The sequence below is a fragment of the Thermothielavioides terrestris genome, chromosome 1, assembly GCF_000226115.1.
Source record: "Thermothielavioides terrestris NRRL 8126 chromosome 1, complete sequence".
NCBI lineage: Eukaryota > Fungi > Ascomycota > Sordariomycetes > Sordariales > Chaetomiaceae > Thermothielavioides > Thermothielavioides terrestris.
The window spans coordinates 4,455,228-4,472,190 of NC_016457.1; the positions used below are offsets into that span (position 1 = coordinate 4,455,228).

General features: G+C 47.5%; 2 protein-coding genes across 2 annotated transcripts; both read right to left on the reverse strand.

Moving 5' to 3' along the window:
• Nucleotides 1–4,809: 4,809 nt before the first annotated feature.
• On the reverse strand, nucleotides 4,810–5,723 carry THITE_2084851 (uncharacterized protein; the record flags this gene model as incomplete). Its single annotated transcript, XM_003649623.1, has 4 exons — nucleotides 4,810–5,139; nucleotides 5,194–5,260; nucleotides 5,317–5,538; nucleotides 5,605–5,723. 4 exons carry the CDS (start codon nucleotides 5,721–5,723, stop codon nucleotides 4,810–4,812), a joined length of 738 nt encoding a protein of 245 aa, XP_003649671.1.
• Nucleotides 5,724–11,703: 5,980 nt separating this feature from the next.
• On the reverse strand, nucleotides 11,704–12,012 carry THITE_2043085 (uncharacterized protein; the record flags this gene model as incomplete). The annotated part of the gene is made up of 2 exons (XM_003649624.1): nucleotides 11,704–11,879; nucleotides 11,907–12,012. Coding segments are annotated over 2 exons (282 nt in total), but the record flags the coding sequence as incomplete, so codon positions are not given.
• Between the last annotated feature and the right edge of the window lie 4,951 nt (nucleotides 12,013–16,963).

Consider the following 16,963-nt stretch of genomic DNA (forward strand, 5'->3'; position numbering starts at 1 on the left):
CACCGCGCAAGGGCGGCCAACATCGCCGCAGTCACCGACGCAACAGCCGTCACCACATTCCTCAAGACTGTGCAGAGACGCTTGGATCCAGAGTGGGCGACTCGCATGCTGAAGGATATCAGTGTGACTGAGAAGCTCGGCGGCAAAGGACCAACCCTTCTCGACTTGGCTCTCTCACTCGAGGCGATCCTCCAGGCTGAAGCGGTGGTCCACCCGAAGCCTGGAGCCTACCCCGTGCTTCCAGGAGCGCAGAACGGTCAGAAGGGCAGTCAGAAGCGCAAGAAGAACCGCGACTGCCCGTGCAAGCCGAAGACTTTTCGCCACTGGTGGTTTCCCTCGGAATGTCGGCAACTTCGGTACGCTCTGACAGGGGAATCCCTGAACGGCGTGACGCTCCCAAACGACGCGGTGAATGCAGTGCGCCAACGATTCGCCAAGGAGCGCTGGAACGACCTTCGAGTGGAGCTCCAGAAGCTCGGTTGGAAGATCCAGAACGCATCGTCAAACGCCAAGACCACTAGTTCCAATAGTGGCGCGGGTCCTTCATTTCCGGGAGCGCTCCAGGTGCACGCTGTCATCGACCCAGCGATCGCAAGCGAGCTCGAAGGAGCGCGTGGCGTGTTCGCATCTCTCGAGTTTGGCCCACACCCGCTCAGCAAGTGCATTCTGTTTGACAACTGTGGAGCGGTCAATCTCGTCAATGACAGGGCTCTCCTTGTCCCTGGCACGTTCGTCAAGACGAGCGGTGAGACTGTTGAGGCAGGCACCACATCCTTCCCAATCTCTGGCCGCGGCAAATGGATCATCAAGAACGTTTTGAACGGCGCGCGCGGCCCGAACACTGAGGACCTTGTCATAGACAACGTTGCTGTCGTCGAGGGCTTTCACGTCAACATTGTCTCTGAGAGACGCCTTCGAGCGCAGGGCGCTTGGTACTGCGGTCTGGATTGCACGCTGCGTTGGGGAACTTTGGAGAAGAGTATTGTACTCAGGCAGCTGGTCGAGAAGTTCAACCTGACCTTCTTGCAATACAATGCTCTTTCCTCCTACTCTGATGCCCTTCGGGTGCTCCCCAGAAGCTTTGCCGGACTTGTGACTTTGAGCGCTGCAGTTGTGAAGAACTTTGGGAGGAGCAGGCCCTCCAAGGACCCGCTCCCAGAGAGAGAAGACCCAGCTGCTCTCTGGCACATCAGATCTGGTCATCTGAGTTCAGAGGCGCTGGAACATCTCGTCTTGAACGCCAGAGGTGTGCGGATTCGCGGGCCTCGCAGACTGGAATGCGAGGTATGCGCGCAGGCATACGCGGAACAGGTTATTTCGCGCCGCCCACCATCGAAGCCGTCACCACGCCCATTTTGGAGGGTCTCTTGGGACCTGTTCGACTTTCCGAGGGCACTTGACGGCTCGAACTGGCTGCTGGTCATCAAGGACGAGTACAGTGGGAAGCTTTTCGCGACTCCACTCATACGCAAGACGCACGACAGTGTGTACGATGAGCTCGTCCGCTTCGAACGCTGGGTGAAACGCCAATTCGGGCTGCCCATCTGCAAGATCAGGCAGGATGGCGACACCAGTGTCATTGGCATCAAGGGATACACAGCGTACGAGCTCTGGGCGCAGGAGCAGGGCATCGACTTGGAGGTTACGCCTTCGGATACCAAGGAGCCCAACGGCGGTTCAGAACGCGCAGGCAAAGAACTTATCACAAAGAGCCTTGCAATGCTCACGGGCGCCGGACTTCCTCAGAACCTGTGGCCAGAGTCGACGGTTGCAGCTGCGTACTTGCACGGCATAAGCCCAAGTCGCGCTCGCAACTACCGCTCACCGAACGAGGTGCTCGACTCTTGGTTCAGACACTGGTTTCGCTGGTATCAGCCCGGTCTCGTGCATTCCCTGACTGCCGACCTGCGCCCTAACTGGGGCGGCGTTTATGCGTACGGCTGCCGAGCGTACCCGCTGACGAAGGAACGCGAAAAGGGGATTGAGAGGCGTGCTGGGAAGGTCAAGCCCAGAGCGCACATCGGGTATCTTGTTGGATACAGGGCGTCCAACATTTACCGCATCTGGGTACCGAAACTCAGGAAGGTCATCACAACGCGCAACGTGACCTTTGACGAACGCACGTTCTACCGGGAGGGAGAGGAGCAGCTTGATGCTCAATCGGTGGCAGTCGCCAGAAAGGTTGTTGAGCTCATCGAACTCCCCATAGAGCCTCGGGACGCCGAGGCAGTGCCGTTCGGAGTTACAGATGCCCATGAAGACCCAGTGACGGTTCCCGGCTCTCCAGGACATCTGGGGGGTGTGACTGAACGGGAACCGGAAGGGCAGGCTCCTCCCCACTCTCCATCCTGTCTGGGGGGTGCGGAAGTACTCGAGCATCGCGGCCAGAGTTCGGGTGAGGAGCCCACTGGTGGTCTTTACACTCCAGAACCAACACCGGAGCCGCGCCAGGAACGCCCGGACGGTTTTGGAGGGAGCGGCCCCCCTGCTGATCACGGTGCTAGCAGTGACAGCAGACCGGTGGGAACTGCATCATCGGAGGCCCCTGATGCAGTTATCGGAGACGCCAGTAGCAGCGTCGCTGGCGGCACAACTAGGAGTGCCAGCCAGGGCAGCACGACGGCAAGTGCTGCCGCAGTCGATACTCCTAGCAGTGAAGAGGAGGTCGACCGCCCTGGCGATCAGCCAGAGGCTCCAGACGACTGGGAAGACGCCTCAAACCATGGTTCTCAGCCTGATTCTGGAACACCCGCAGCCACGCCAGCGAGGGAGAAGCGCAAGTACGTGCGCAAGGTATACGGACCACCAACTCGTTACTCAAGACGGATCCGTAGACAGTCTCCCGGCGGCGGTGCAGGCGGAAGCGGCGGTCTGGTGTGCTTCGCAGCCCCCATGTACCATGAGGAGAGCATCGACGTACCAGATCAGCACGCGTGGCATTCGTTCAGCCACACATTTTTGGATGACCCTGTAATCGCTCTGCAGGAGGGCGACAGCATCCAGCACCGCACATTGCATGCGGTTTTCGCGGCGGCAGTCCGCCAACATCGTGACGCGCGTCCTGGGGCAACGCCAAGCAGGCCCCGGGTGCATTTTGACGACCTCGCCAAGCTTCCTAAGCGCTGGAGGGATCTCGCCAACCACCCTCAAGGGCCCGAGTTCATCAAAGCGGCTGAGGAAGAGATTCGCAATCTCGTCAACAGGAAGACATGGCGCAAGATTCGGCGCGAGACCTTCAAAGGAAGACCACTCCCTCTGAAGTGGGTTTTCGTCTACAAGTTCGATCAGAATGGCAACCTCGAGAAGTGCAAGTCTCGCATCTGCGTTCGAGGCGACCTTCAGGAGCTCACTACTCTGCAAAGCACTTATGCAGCCACACTCGCAGCGCGCTCGTTCCGCACAATGATGGCTATCGCCGCGCAGTTTGATCTTGAGGTCAAGCAGTTCGACGTAGCGCAGGCGTTCTTGAATGCGGACCTGCCTGAGGGTGTTGTTTGCGAGATGCCTGAGGGGTTCGAAGAGCCTGGATTTCTTGTGGAACTGCAGAGAGCTCTGTACGGCTTGCGAGAGTCTCCGTTGCTCTGGTACCGAGAGTTCTCCGGCACACTTCGGAAGCTCGGCCTCACAGCTTCGCCTGAGGAGCCATGCTTGTTCTTCGATCGCCAACGGCGCGTGCTCGTGCTGTTCTACGTGGACGACTACCTAGTCTTCTACCACAGAGACCACGCGGAGACAGCTCAGAGGATCATCGACGCTCTGAAAGCGAAGTACGAAGTGCACGAAAAGGGGGACGTGGCTTGGTTCCTGGGCATCAGGGTGATCCGCGACCGCGCGCAACGCAAGATCTGGCTCTGCCTTGACCAGTACATCGAGAAGATTGCGAAGCGCTTCGGTCTCGCGGATCAAATCACCTTTCCAAGCATCCCTCTCCCTGTAATGGAACTCCGCAAGTTCACTGGCACTGCCACTCGAGCGCAGATCAGGCTGTTCCAGGAGCTTGTTGGATCGCTACTCTACGCCGCGGTCGTACTGCGCGCGGAGGTCGCGTTCCCGGCATCGTTGCTCTCGCACTTCCTGACGAACCCCTCGGGGACACACATTGATGCTGCAAAGCATGCAATCTCCTACCTGTTTGGCACGCGCTTCCTCGCTATTCAGTTCGGGGGTGTGCCGCAGGATGCTGCTCCCACGCAAATCTTGCTCATCGCAGGGGACGCGTCGCATGCGGATGATCCTGATACGCGCAGGTCGTCACAAGGCTATCTCATCTCTCTGTTCGGTGGGCTCGTTCATTGGAAGGCTGCGCGCCAAGATACAGTCACCACCTCGTCTACGGAGGCGGAGCTCCTCGCTCTGTCCACCGCAGCGCGGGAGACAATGGCGTTCAAGCGTTTCCTCAGCGACCTGCAACTTGAGCTGGGTGTGCCTTGGACTGTGTTCTGTGACAACACGCAGACCATCCGGCTCGTGGTGGGAGAGAACGAACGCATCAGCACTCGCCTGCGTCATGTTGACATCCACAACATGTGGCTGCGTCAGGAACACGCGAAGGGATCTTTCGAGGTCGCGTACTTGCCAACTGCTGAGATGCCTGCAGATGGGCTTACGAAGGTGTTGACTCGCCAGAAGTTCGAGCACTTCAGGGAGCTCCTCAACCTGCAGGATGTGCGTCATATGGTGCAGGGAGACGATCAGGGGGACAGGAACGCAAGGCTTGAGTAAAAAACAAACTAAACACAGGAGCGCACGCCGGCGCAAAACAGACTGGGGGGTGCCCGCACCCGCGAAACAACAAACAACAACGCGGAACTACTTGCCACCCTTCTTCTTCTTGGGAGTCATGGCGGCCAGCACCGCCGCCGCCACACCACGCGCCAGCGCCTCCGGGTCAAAGCCCGGAGCAGCCTCCTCCTCGCTCTCGTCCTCATCCTCGTCCTCCTCCTCGCTCTCCTCCTTCTTGGCCTTCTTGGCCTTCTTGGACTTCTTGGTGGGCGCGGCCGCCTTTGCCTTGCCCTTGCCCTTGCCCTTGGCGGGCGCGGGCGCGCGCTCGTCGTCATCGTCGTCGTCATCCTCGGCGTCGGCGTCCTCGCCCTCCATGGCGAGGAGGGCGCGCAGGGTGGCGCGCAGCGTCTTCTGGTCCTACCACACACAGTCAGACTAGCTCTTTTCCTTTGTCTTTTCATTTGTACTCACGAGATTGGCCTTGGGCTCCTGGCGCCCCTGCATCAGGGCCAGGAAGTGCTTGGCGGCGGGGAGCACACTCGCGGGGCTGATTCATCAGTACCGTGCGCCTTGCAACTGTGCTGACAGACTTACATGGAGCGACACTTCTTGCCGCGCGCACAGCGCGCGCACCGGGCCGCTTTGCCGGGGGCCTCCCGGCACTCCCCAGAGCTCTTGCCGCGCATGGCGGACTTCAGGCAACCCAGGCAGGGCTGCTCTCTCAGGGCGCCCTCCTCCTCCTCATCCTCCGAAGAGGAGGAGGAGGAGGAGGGGGGCGCCGCACGCTTGGAGGGGGTCTTCGGCGTGGCGGGGGTCCTGCTGCAAGTGTCAGAGACGCGGATGTACGCGCCGCGCCAGTCGGGCAGATTGTGGTGTGCTCACTTCTTGCTGGCGCCAGCGCCAGCCTTGGTGGGGGTGGCCGGGAGCGGGGGAGGCTTGTTCTTGGCCGCCTTGGCGGCGCGGGCCTTCTCGAGAGCGGCGAGGCGAGCAGAGGACGGCATGGTTGTTGTTGTTGATGTTGTTGTTGTTGCTGATGCTGCTGCTGTTGCTCGCGGTCTGCAGAGGAAGAGTTCGGGAGATGGTTTGAGGCGCACTCACCATGATTAAATACTTCCAGGAGTGCAGCCATCGACCGGCCTGCGGCACTGCGGTATTGTCTGCATGGCGCGAATGCAACAATGGGTAGCAATGGTGGGCGTGCATTCAAGACGTTGGGCAACAAAGGCCACAATGGCACACATGCGAATGATCGCAATGCTCAATTGCGCAACCTGCACCCACAATCGAGGCGGCACGATTCAAGATACGCGCCTGAATGGAGGATGGGGATGGAACGCGCTGCGCAATTGGGAACTGCGCACAATGCGATCAATGGCGCTCGCAACAATGCCAACGACAGCGCCCCTGAATGTCAACTTTGGCGCCCCTGGGTCTGACCGCATTCAGCGCAGCACGCAATTCGCCAACGCACGCGCCACAACGCGTACACAATGGCGCGCGGACAACTTGCACAATGGCGGCGGCTGCGCGCAATGGTGGGATCAATACCGGAGGCCACAGTTCAATGCGCCTGGCAGTGCGAGCTCCAGAGTCAGTGCCCAGCATGCGTGTTCCACAGACAGCCTCCTGAGAGTCTGTCTGGGGGGTGTGTCGCGTGCTAGTGCACACGTGACTCTATCTGCCAGGCTCCCTGCGCTCAGGGGGCACATGTCAGCTCTGCCCACACATGTATATAGACCTCGGCGCTCCTCCCACCCAGCTTGAGAGGAGCACCTCTCTCAATACACATGCCTCTGCATCCTGCATGGCCCCACTTCGCTGCTCTTCTCAGATACTTATACTTGTAGGCAAAGGTATAGTTGTATAGGTTGTATAGTGGCGAGCGAAGTAGACGTCTAAGCTTCGTTGGCTCCTTACGAAGGCGCTTGCTATAGTACTGTACTGAGGGTGACGTTTAGCTAGATAACGTAGATGATCTTTACGCCTAAAGATGCTTTTGTACTAGAGTATAAGGCATCTCGAGGTAGTTTAGCCTCTTTATAAGTATATAGACGAGCGTCTCCTCTTCCTAGAGGTAGGGATCGAGTACTATCTTCTTAAGGGTTGCTTATACCGGTGCTCTAAGGTTCTTGACTAGGTTATTGCCGAGAAGGCGCTTATAGTCTATCTTGTCTACGAGGGTATCGATAAGCCTTTGTATCGCGGTTGCTTGTAGTATAGCAATCTCTATAATTTTGGCTCTAATATTCTACTAGGTCGATATATTGTTAAGATCCTTCGCGAGTGCCGTTGATAGACTTGAAGTAATTGGTTAGTCCTCTAGTCGGAGAGGTAGAACGGCGCTAGGTGCTAGAAACGTACCTTGTAGCTATTGTCTAAGGTCGCCTATAGGGTCTTATAAGGGTAGTACGCTACTAAACTGTCTATTTAGCGGGAGTTCTACGACCTTGCGATAGTATATCTAGTACGCTATATCCTTCTTTGACTAAGGTGTAAAGATGATTTAAGCGATAGCGATTACTCCTTCTTCGCTTTAGCTAGGGAGCTAGGCTTCCTTGAACGCTACTGAGTATATAGCTAGGATCCTAAGTTCTATATCACTAAAGTAGTTGTAGAGATATATAGGTAGGTTATCGAATTTAGGGGTATTAGGCGTAAATACGTCGTCGGCTTAGAGGACTTCGATCACCTTGTCTTCGTTGTACTCCGAGAGTATAGGCTATATAGGTTCTTAGGTTAGAGACAATAGGTCTAGAGGAAGCTTATACGTCTTCCCTTCGTTCTACTATAACGAAGGGATTCCTTTAGCGTAGAGCGGGCAATCTTTAAAGGTACTGAGAGTATTCTTGTAAGCTCCTAACTATAAATGCAATATACGTCGCTATACAACTATCTCGCTATCTCCCTAGTATAGTCGAAGCTAGGGTAGCCTAAACTACGTTTATCCGTCTAGAAGACGGGGCTAGAGCTTTTGAAGAAAGGCCTATATAAACTCAAAGACGAACTATCTATACTTCTATTCTAAACTTTGCTAAAGGTAGCGGATAATGACCTCCTTATATAGCTACGATTAAAGGAACCTATAGACGGACTAGAAAGTAATCTAGACCTTTAATAAGATGTTAATATACGTCTTTGTGCTCTTGAGTATAGAGTCGAAGTAGTAAAGCTAGCCTACAACTTGGTCGAAGATCGCAATAGCCTAATGCCTTCTATCGACGAAGCAAAGGAAGACCTAGAAGCGACAATGGTTGGCAATGACCTTTTGGCTAGATCGGTGGAACTCCTTTGGCGTAGGACTAGTATCCGAGATAGGCTATAAGTAGAACTAGAGATAGTCTTTGTAAAGACGAAAGAAAAACTATATAACGTCTAGGATTATCTAGCCCTCTAGCTATTCCTTAGCGAATAGTATACCTTCTACGTCGAAGAGCGAAATACCTATATCTATGAAACTAACCTCGAAAAACCGATCTATCGTGTATCTTCCCTCTAGCTAGCCTAGGAATAGGTAGCTTACGATCTTGGGGTTCGCGCTAAGCTAAGGGCTCTGAATCTAGTTGGGCCGCTAGTTGATTATATTTTATAAGTACTTCTTCGGGGTTAATAGAAATAGAAAAAGCTTAGGACTAGTCTCCCTAGGGTGACTTAGCATCTTTGAGTCTAGCTCTTGCCCTACGAGGGAGGCGTAATACTTTGTTTAATTACTATCTCTTATAAGCCTCTACGAACCTAGTGGTATATAAAACTTGAGCTCTCTAAGTAGCTACTTCTATCCTAGGGCAACGGTTATATCGCCCCGAGGTTGTATAGGCCCTATGAAATTGGGAATCCTACAACGACCTATAGCAATACTTACGATAGTATATAAAAATTTAGCTCGATAGAAAAGTCGCTCTCTAGATAGAAAGATCTAGACCGATTAAAGCGATTACGAGAAAATCCAAAGTACGGTGGGCGAGGCGAAAGAAATGGTTGATTGTAAGAGAGCTAGTAGGAGGATTAAGAAAAAGGGGCGGGCAAGCCTTCGAAGGTAGGAGGGCTACTTAGCTCTTTCCTAAACTAGGCGAAAGAAAATGGATAAGGCTCGTAGCGTCTACTGATTAGCTAGAAATAAGTATTCGCCCCCTGATTTCTTAAGGCCTTCCTCTCCTCCTTGCTATCCTAGAAGCATTTTCTTTCTCTAACCTTCTTACCACTTTATTCTAGTGCCTTCGTCTCTCTAGGCAGATTGGGTTCTTAGTAGTCGGGTCTTCTACTTCCCTTTCGAATTCGTATATAGCTTTTATATACAAATTCGCAACTTAGAAACTATAATGCCAAGTAGCTAGTATACCTACGATATATCGTAGGAAATCACCGATGAAGTAAGTGACTAGAGGCTATTATTATATAGGATTATAAACCGCTAGATCGATCTCTTGCTTATATTAAAAACAACGATCTTCGTAGCCTAGAAGTACGTCTAGGTAGTCTAAAGTAAGATAAAGGATTCGCCGATGTCGAAAGATAAGCGTTATATTAACGAATATACTACGATCTTAGTCGAATATAAGGCTATCTATAGTATAATTAAGATCTTCCGACTAAACGTTAGATTACTATATATCCAATAGGTCTTACTAAGCAATTAGTAAGATTAGTGTAGGATATAGCGATCGGTTTATATCGACGATAGGCTAGTTGATATAATTAAATGGTACTGTAATACTTTGGTTCTTTGTCCAATGTTTATAGAGCATTATAATAGCGGACTACTTAGGCGTTAGATATATTATCTTACTATATATCTAAACTGAGCTTTAGCTCTCTTAATCTAGGTATAGGGTTGCGAATAAGTGCTATACTTCCCTTTTGTACTTGCCCTTAGAGTAGAGGAAGACTGACATTTCTATAGCAATAAAGTTCTTTACTAAAGTTATGAACTTTTATATTAACGTTCGACAACTCCTTTTAGCGAAGATGGGGATATCTATATAATTTGGCCCTTTAATAGCTACGCTTCTTTCACTCCTCTCTTTGCCAATAAGTATACCAACTATATCTAGTCAGAGAAGGAATATACCTAGACTCGCGTCTATAGGAACAATCAGAAGTACCTAGCTTAGGACTTAATCTCGTAGGGCTACTTTCTATATAATCTGAAGAACGATCCTAGGCTGAAGCTATACCTAGAAGAGGTGGGCCAAGAGTGGTTTGTCCTGCTAGAGGATACTATTAGGGAGCAAATAGCGCGATACTAGGCCAACTATAAGAGCTTACGTTGCTAAGGGACGGAGACAATGGACAGGGATAGGTAGAGGGTAGGATATAGTCTAGGAGCTTAGCCTATAGATAGTAGATTAAGAGACTATATACTCTAATTGTAGATTTTTCTTAGCTTCGGCTTTGGCTCTAAGAAACTCAGTCCTATACAATAGAAACTATTTATCTAGAGGATAGAAGTGAAAAAAAAAAGGTATAAATGACTATAAAGCTCCTAAGAGTAGGGTTACCCCTTGGGAGGAAAACTTGGATATTAGTAAAAAAGAATAAGGTCTCGAAGGCTAAAAACGAGTGAAGGATAGTAGATAGACGAAGACTAAGTGAGACGTAGCTAACAGAGATATTATTGGTGAGTAGAAGGCCGATATAACAATGGGTATTAGGAAGGAAACGTAGCTAAACGCCAGTGAAACTATTAGAGGCGGTAGCTTCTATACCCTTCCCCCTTTCTAGAACATACGTCCCTATACGTCTAGAAGGCCAGTGTTAAAAACTAGGTGGCTTTCTATAGGGGATTTCAACGATAAGCTCCTAACGAGGTTGCTCCTTCTTTGCCCCCTTCGTAGTCGAGCGAGTCTAGCTAGCCCAAGGCGCTATAGCACGACTAGGGGTTTCTTCCTTAAGGACCTCTTCCTCTACTATAATCGTAGCGTCCTTTACGACCGTTCGTATAGTTTCCTCCCTTAGTAGGCCGTCGCTATAAGCGTAATAAGGATCGCTAAGGCGGTGCTATCGACTAGTTAAAGCGTTGTATAGTTCGTTGCTATGAGGAAGCTTAACTAGTTGGCTACTATTGGAATTCTCGGCTAGTTGATAGGGGTAACAACCTACAGTCCAGTCGTCGGTATTCTAGTTGTCTTTAATAGCGTTAGACCCCTCTTCGCTATCTTTGTAGAGCCTTAAACGACTGTCGAGGCGGTAGCGTTCTCCCTAGAAGTGTCTAGTATACGTCTCCTTATCGTAGCGAGAGCTTAAGCGACTATTAAGTTGGTATATCTCACTATCGTAGTATGCCGAGGTAGCTGAGCCTTAGCTAGCGTTGGGGTTAGGATTAGCTCCTCCGCTGTTCTATACCTCGCTATAGCGACCGTTGTAGCGGTGTTCGTCGTTGTTATACCCCTCTAAGTAGAGGAATAGGTTCGTATCGTCCACTTCTAGCTAGACGTTATCTAGTTTAAAGAACTTCTTTATATAGTTCGGAGGATATAATGTCTAGATAGGTATATTGTCTAAAGTCTCTAGGAAGTAAGTGTCCTAGTCTTTGATCATCTAAATATAGAATAGGCCGAACCAGTGATACTCTAGCTTCTAGACTAAGTTTATATCTAGTTGCCAAATGTTGTTGTAGACGAGGACGAGATCGCTAATAGATATCACTGCGTTTTTTAGGCGAAATTTGCGTTTATAGGCCTTATTATAGCGTTTGGCTAGCTTTTTACGAACTGTGGCAACCTGTTTGACGGTAATCTCGTAGTTATACTTAGCTTCCTAGAGGATACGAGTACAGAGGGCAATGAGCTTCGTATAGCGTCTAGTAGGATCCTCTCCCTTTGTCTAGGTATAGACAGAGTCTTAGGCAAGAATTCGCTAGGTAGGAACATTAAACTCGATTGGACTAATAGGCTTATAGTTATAGGTAAGAAAGAAGGGAGATATTCTATAAGAGCCCTTAATAGTTGTACAATCTATATATAAAATATATAGAAGGAGCTTCTTCTACCTCTTTCCTATACTATTAGTCATCTTTATAAACGAGGTAGCAATTGGGATATAGCTAGCCTTATTTACTCTATTTATATATAAATTGTATAGTGAGATGATAACTCTCTTGATCCGTAGTTTATAGAGGATCTCTTTAACTTCGCCTTTGAACTTAGAGCCTCCGTCGACAACTATAATAATAGGGTAGCCCTAGCGACAAAGGATATATTGTATAATGAAGGACTTAATAGCTTTGGAGGACTTGTTCAGCAGGATCTTAGCCTCGACGTATCCTATAAAATCGTTGTAAGCCTCGACGAGGAAACACTTCTTCTCCCTATAGCCAAACGGTATATATTGGATGTCGAGGTACTATTTAGTAAAAGGAAAAGGCGGAGGCGCTATCTAACCTATCGCTTCCTCGAACCTTTAGGCATTATACGCTTAATACAGTATATAAGCCCGAATCTACTCTATAATATCTTTGTACATTTTACGCCAATAGTAGTGGTTCGTCACTTGTCGGTACGTCGCCTCTCTTCCGCAATAGCCAACCTTACTATAGCACTGGTCGAAGATTAAACGCTGCTCTTTAGGGGTATTAACAACGTGCCTATAGCACTATATATGATTTGTGCTTTAGAGGAAAAGGTGACGATCCTCGACGAAGTATTTCAACGCTTCCCTTTTAAGTTAACGTCGCTTCTAGTATAGACCGTAGCTAGGCGGAGCTTCTATTATCGATAGGAAGTAGGCGATATCTTAGGAGCGCTAGAAGTAACTATCCCGAAAGCGGATAGGTTCTAGTCTCCCCTTCGGATACGAAGTCTCTTCGTCTATATAGTTGACAAAGATTTGGGCGTCGACCTAGTCGTCGATATCCTCCTCCAACTCCTTTTTTATATGGTTAGAGGGCCTAGGCGGCTTATAGGACAACGTATCGGCTACAACGTTCTTAGGGCCTAGGATATACTTAACCTCAAAGTCGAACAAGTGGATCTAGGCAATCTAGCGTATTATAAGAGTACTTAGAATATTGCTTATAGTACCATTGAGCTAATGGACTAGAACGAGAGTATTAGTCTCTATAGTAAAATGTACGTTAAAAAGGTAGTAGCGAAAACGCTTTAGGAGGAAGAGCAGCCCCCTTAGCTCCCTCTTTATAGTATTATACCGCTTCTCTGCCTCTAACTAGATACTGCTCTTAAACCTATATAGGTGTCTTTTGCTATTAGGACCGACCTGCTCGAGTATATTTCCCTAGCTAAGGATACTAGCGTCGTAAACCAAGAAGATTATACTATATTACGGATCGCTATAGACGAGCGTCGTAAGGATTGGAGTAGTAGTGATTTTCTCCTTTAGCTCGTCTATCGCCTTTTACTTAGTAGGCCTCTAAGTCTACTTAGTATCCTTCTTTATTAGGGTATAAAGAGGAATTACGATGATTATAAAGCCCTTGATCTAGATCCGGTAGTATCCGACTATTCCAATGAAGGTATATACCTCCTTAACGTTAGAATAGGTCTTCTACTCCCTTATCTTAATCACCTTTACTTCTTTAGGAAAGCGCCTATCAGGTATATAAAGATAATTAAGTAAGACCGCTTTTAGTTATATCTACTTCGACTTCACTATAGCGATAGTTATACTTACTAGCTCTACGTTTAGCAACACTGTATCGATATTCTTAAGATGCTCGACAATAAATTCGCAATATCCCTCTCTGTCTAGATGGCTATTATAATTAGATCGAGGGCCTTTTACTGCGATGTCATCTAGGTAGATTCGACAGATATCTGGGATAAGGTTACCAAAGATTGTCGTTATAGCCCGCTAGAACTGGGCAACGGAATTTATACCCCCTATTAGCAGTATATATATATAGAAGAGACTAATCGACGTCGAAAAGGTCGTTAAATTATAGCTCCACTTATTGAGATTAACCTAGTTGTAACTAGAGAAGAGATCTAGGAGAGATATTAGCTTGTAGCTACCGAAGTCCTTACTAAATTCCTCTATAGTAGGTAGGACGAAAGCATTATAGATCGTTATAGCATTGGCCTTTTAAGTATCATTGATGAGCTATAATCTACTATCCTTTTTAAGAACGAAAAACTAATTATTATAGTAGCTTGTATAGCTATACTCAATGATCCTACGTATTTATCTCTCTTTAAGTAGATCAATGACCTTCTATATTAGTAGTTTTGGAATCGGAATGGACTTGCTCTGCTAGGCCTTGTATAAGATAGTCTTGATATACTAGGGCGGGACAATATCTTTATAGATATACCTATATTCAATGAAATCCTATATAAGCATAGCTTCTTAGTTCTATAAGATCTTAGCGAATATCTCCTTTTCTAGCTTATTAAGGAACCCGTCTATAGTAGCGAGCATTGTTTAAAGGCGCTCCTCGATAAGCCTCGAGCCCGGCTTAAGATCTAAGAAATAGGGGACTACGAGATTGTCCTATTCCTTTTTAAACTATATCTTTGCTTTAGCTTTCGTAAGCCGCTTTTCTTGCTATAATGGGTCTCCCTCTAGTATAGAGCTATCTAATAGTGCTAAATCGACTAGTCGAACTTTGTTTACGACATTCTTCTAGAGCGTAAACGTCTTTAAGGTACGTCTGACCTTATACTCGAATCCCTACCTTAGCCTCCGGTTAGAAAAGAGGCTTTCGACGGGGGTCCCCCTCTTCCCTTTTAAATGAGGTAACAATTTGATCTTTGTCCGTCTAGACGGAGAAGATAAAGAATAAAAATGCGTAATATAAAAAAGAGTGCTAAAGAGTAGTACATAGGACTTCTATAAAACGAGATAAAAAACCGCTTTACCTATATTATCGTCGAGGAAACTAAGGGCAGTCTCGCCTTCTTCTATCTCTACCTAGTTAGAGATTCTTTTAAGACTTTTCGTTAATCCCTAGAATTGTCCCTAAATAGCTAGTTACATTAGAGATAGTAGATAGCTCTATTGGACAATCTTCTTAGAGACGATATATACCTAGACTATCTTTCCTTCTATAAGTAGATTGGCAATGATTAGATTGCTATTGTAGTAATCGAAGGTTAGAGCAATATCTTTGATAAACAGTATACCGAGGATTGCTTTATACCCGCTAACAGTGTCCTTGGTCACGAAGAAGTGAAGGTTGATGCTAACTCCACCTAGGTAAAGAGCGACCTAGGTCTCTCCGAGGAACGGTACTAAGCTATAAAGACTCTTCGAAACGACCTTAGTAGGCCAGTATAATAGCGTATATTTCTTGACAACGTTTATCGAGATATAGTTGCACTCCGAACTAGAGTCGATTAGGGTAAGATACTTATTATAATGACCTTTCTCGAACTAGATATATAGAGTAGGTAGCGACTATACTCTTATCATTGTATTGAGTTCTATATACTCTGAGATCGAAAGTGTCGAGACAGATTTCTAGAGTAGAGTATAGATACGATTATCAACGTCTCTAGGCGGACCTTTACAAATCTAGCGCTTTTAGAGGCTTCCTATATAGATACTCTATACGCTATCCTTAGTAATTCCGAAGATTGTTAGAACTGTCTTAGTTTAGCTAGAGCAAAGGCTACTAAGTGTATTTACATTAGTGTATAGAGCCTATATATAGACCCCTATATCTTTTAGTACGGTAGCTAGCCTATTAGGCTTAGGAACATTAGACCCTTTATAGTCGATAACCTTGATATTAGTGGAAATGCTTTATAGGTATACGATTAGAGTGTCCTTATACTTAGGTGAGATATAGACTAAGTCGTTAAGGGTTAGACTAGTCTTCGCTTTTATCGTGGTATAGATCATATCCTTTATATATAAAGGCAATATAGCAACCTTCGGCGTAGACGGCTTAGACTATAGCTCCTCTTTCTTTGTACGATTCGCTATAGCTAGGTTCTTGAAGATGGTTATATAAGGAGGCTCTACTAGAGGTATAGGAGTATCGCCTATTTAGATATCGTCTTCCCTTTCGTCCTTAGCGAACCGACGCTTAGTAGGTAGTATATCCTAAAGTATAGTCTCCGCTTCCTTGTCCACTTCCCCCTTGACTTCCCCCTTGGCTTCCCCCTCGGTTTAGCTAGAGAGAGGAAGAGGTAGTCGGTAGAATTCGTTAGCCTTTAGTGTAGGTTGTAGGACAACCTTCTAAGTTAAGATACAACCTCTCTTTGACGGGACTATATAAAACGACAACTGATTAGACGCTATATAATAGAAGGTGGAGGTGAGCTTAGGCTCCCCTTTGTATATAAGACGATTGATCGTTGTCTAGACGGTTGTAGGCTCCTGATATAGCTTAGGCTACTAGAGGTAGTGCTTGTTTAGTACTAGGGATATGTCTAGCTTGAATAGGCGACTATTTAGGCGTTTATACTTATAATAGTACGCTTGGTATATAGGGTAGCTGTTATATCGTAGGCAATAGGCTGTATACGTAAGAACGAGCTAGCTGATCTTGCTGACCTCTTGTACGTTGTTAATATCCGCTTTCGTAAGGGTGATTGTCTCGGCTAGTATACAGCCCTTCTTACTTCTATCACTAAGGCAGTAATCCGTACCTTTGCAATATATTAGACCTATAGCTATAGCTTTTACGGCCTCTATATACTTAAGAACTATATAGTTAGAGTCACTATAGTAGTAGCAATAGCTAGAACTTATAGGTCTACTATAGCTAGGGGGACAACTGTTAATACGTGGACTAGTGACAAAGTTAATATATCTCTCCTATAAGCGACTCTACTATTGCTAGAAATGTATTTAGAGAACCTCGATCTCGTTAGGAGTGGGATCGATTCTATATGAATGGAGGGCCTCGATCTTCCGTTTAAACTACTTAACGATCTTCTACTTCTAGATATATAGATACTAGAGCTAATTAGCTAGATCGTCGATATTGTTAGACGTAGGTATAAGAGCTTTCTTTAGCTCCTCTTCTTCCTACTTTTATAGCTTAGGAGTCGTCTTAATAGTAGGTATAGCCGGAGATGAGTAGTACTTCTATAGATCGATCTTACGCTTATAGATCTTGAGGAAGAGGTCTCTTACGTTGAGACCCTTCTAAAGAGTATCTTAAACGAACTTAAGGAAATCTATCTACTTCGTAGTATAGATAGAGTCCTTGTCGTCCTTCTTTAGGGTATACCAATAGTCTTTAAAAGCTACTTAGATCCGCTAATCAAGTATACGCTACACCGTTAGAACGATTATATATTGTAGCTCCTCGTAAACTTTAGCAAGGGCGACAGCGTAT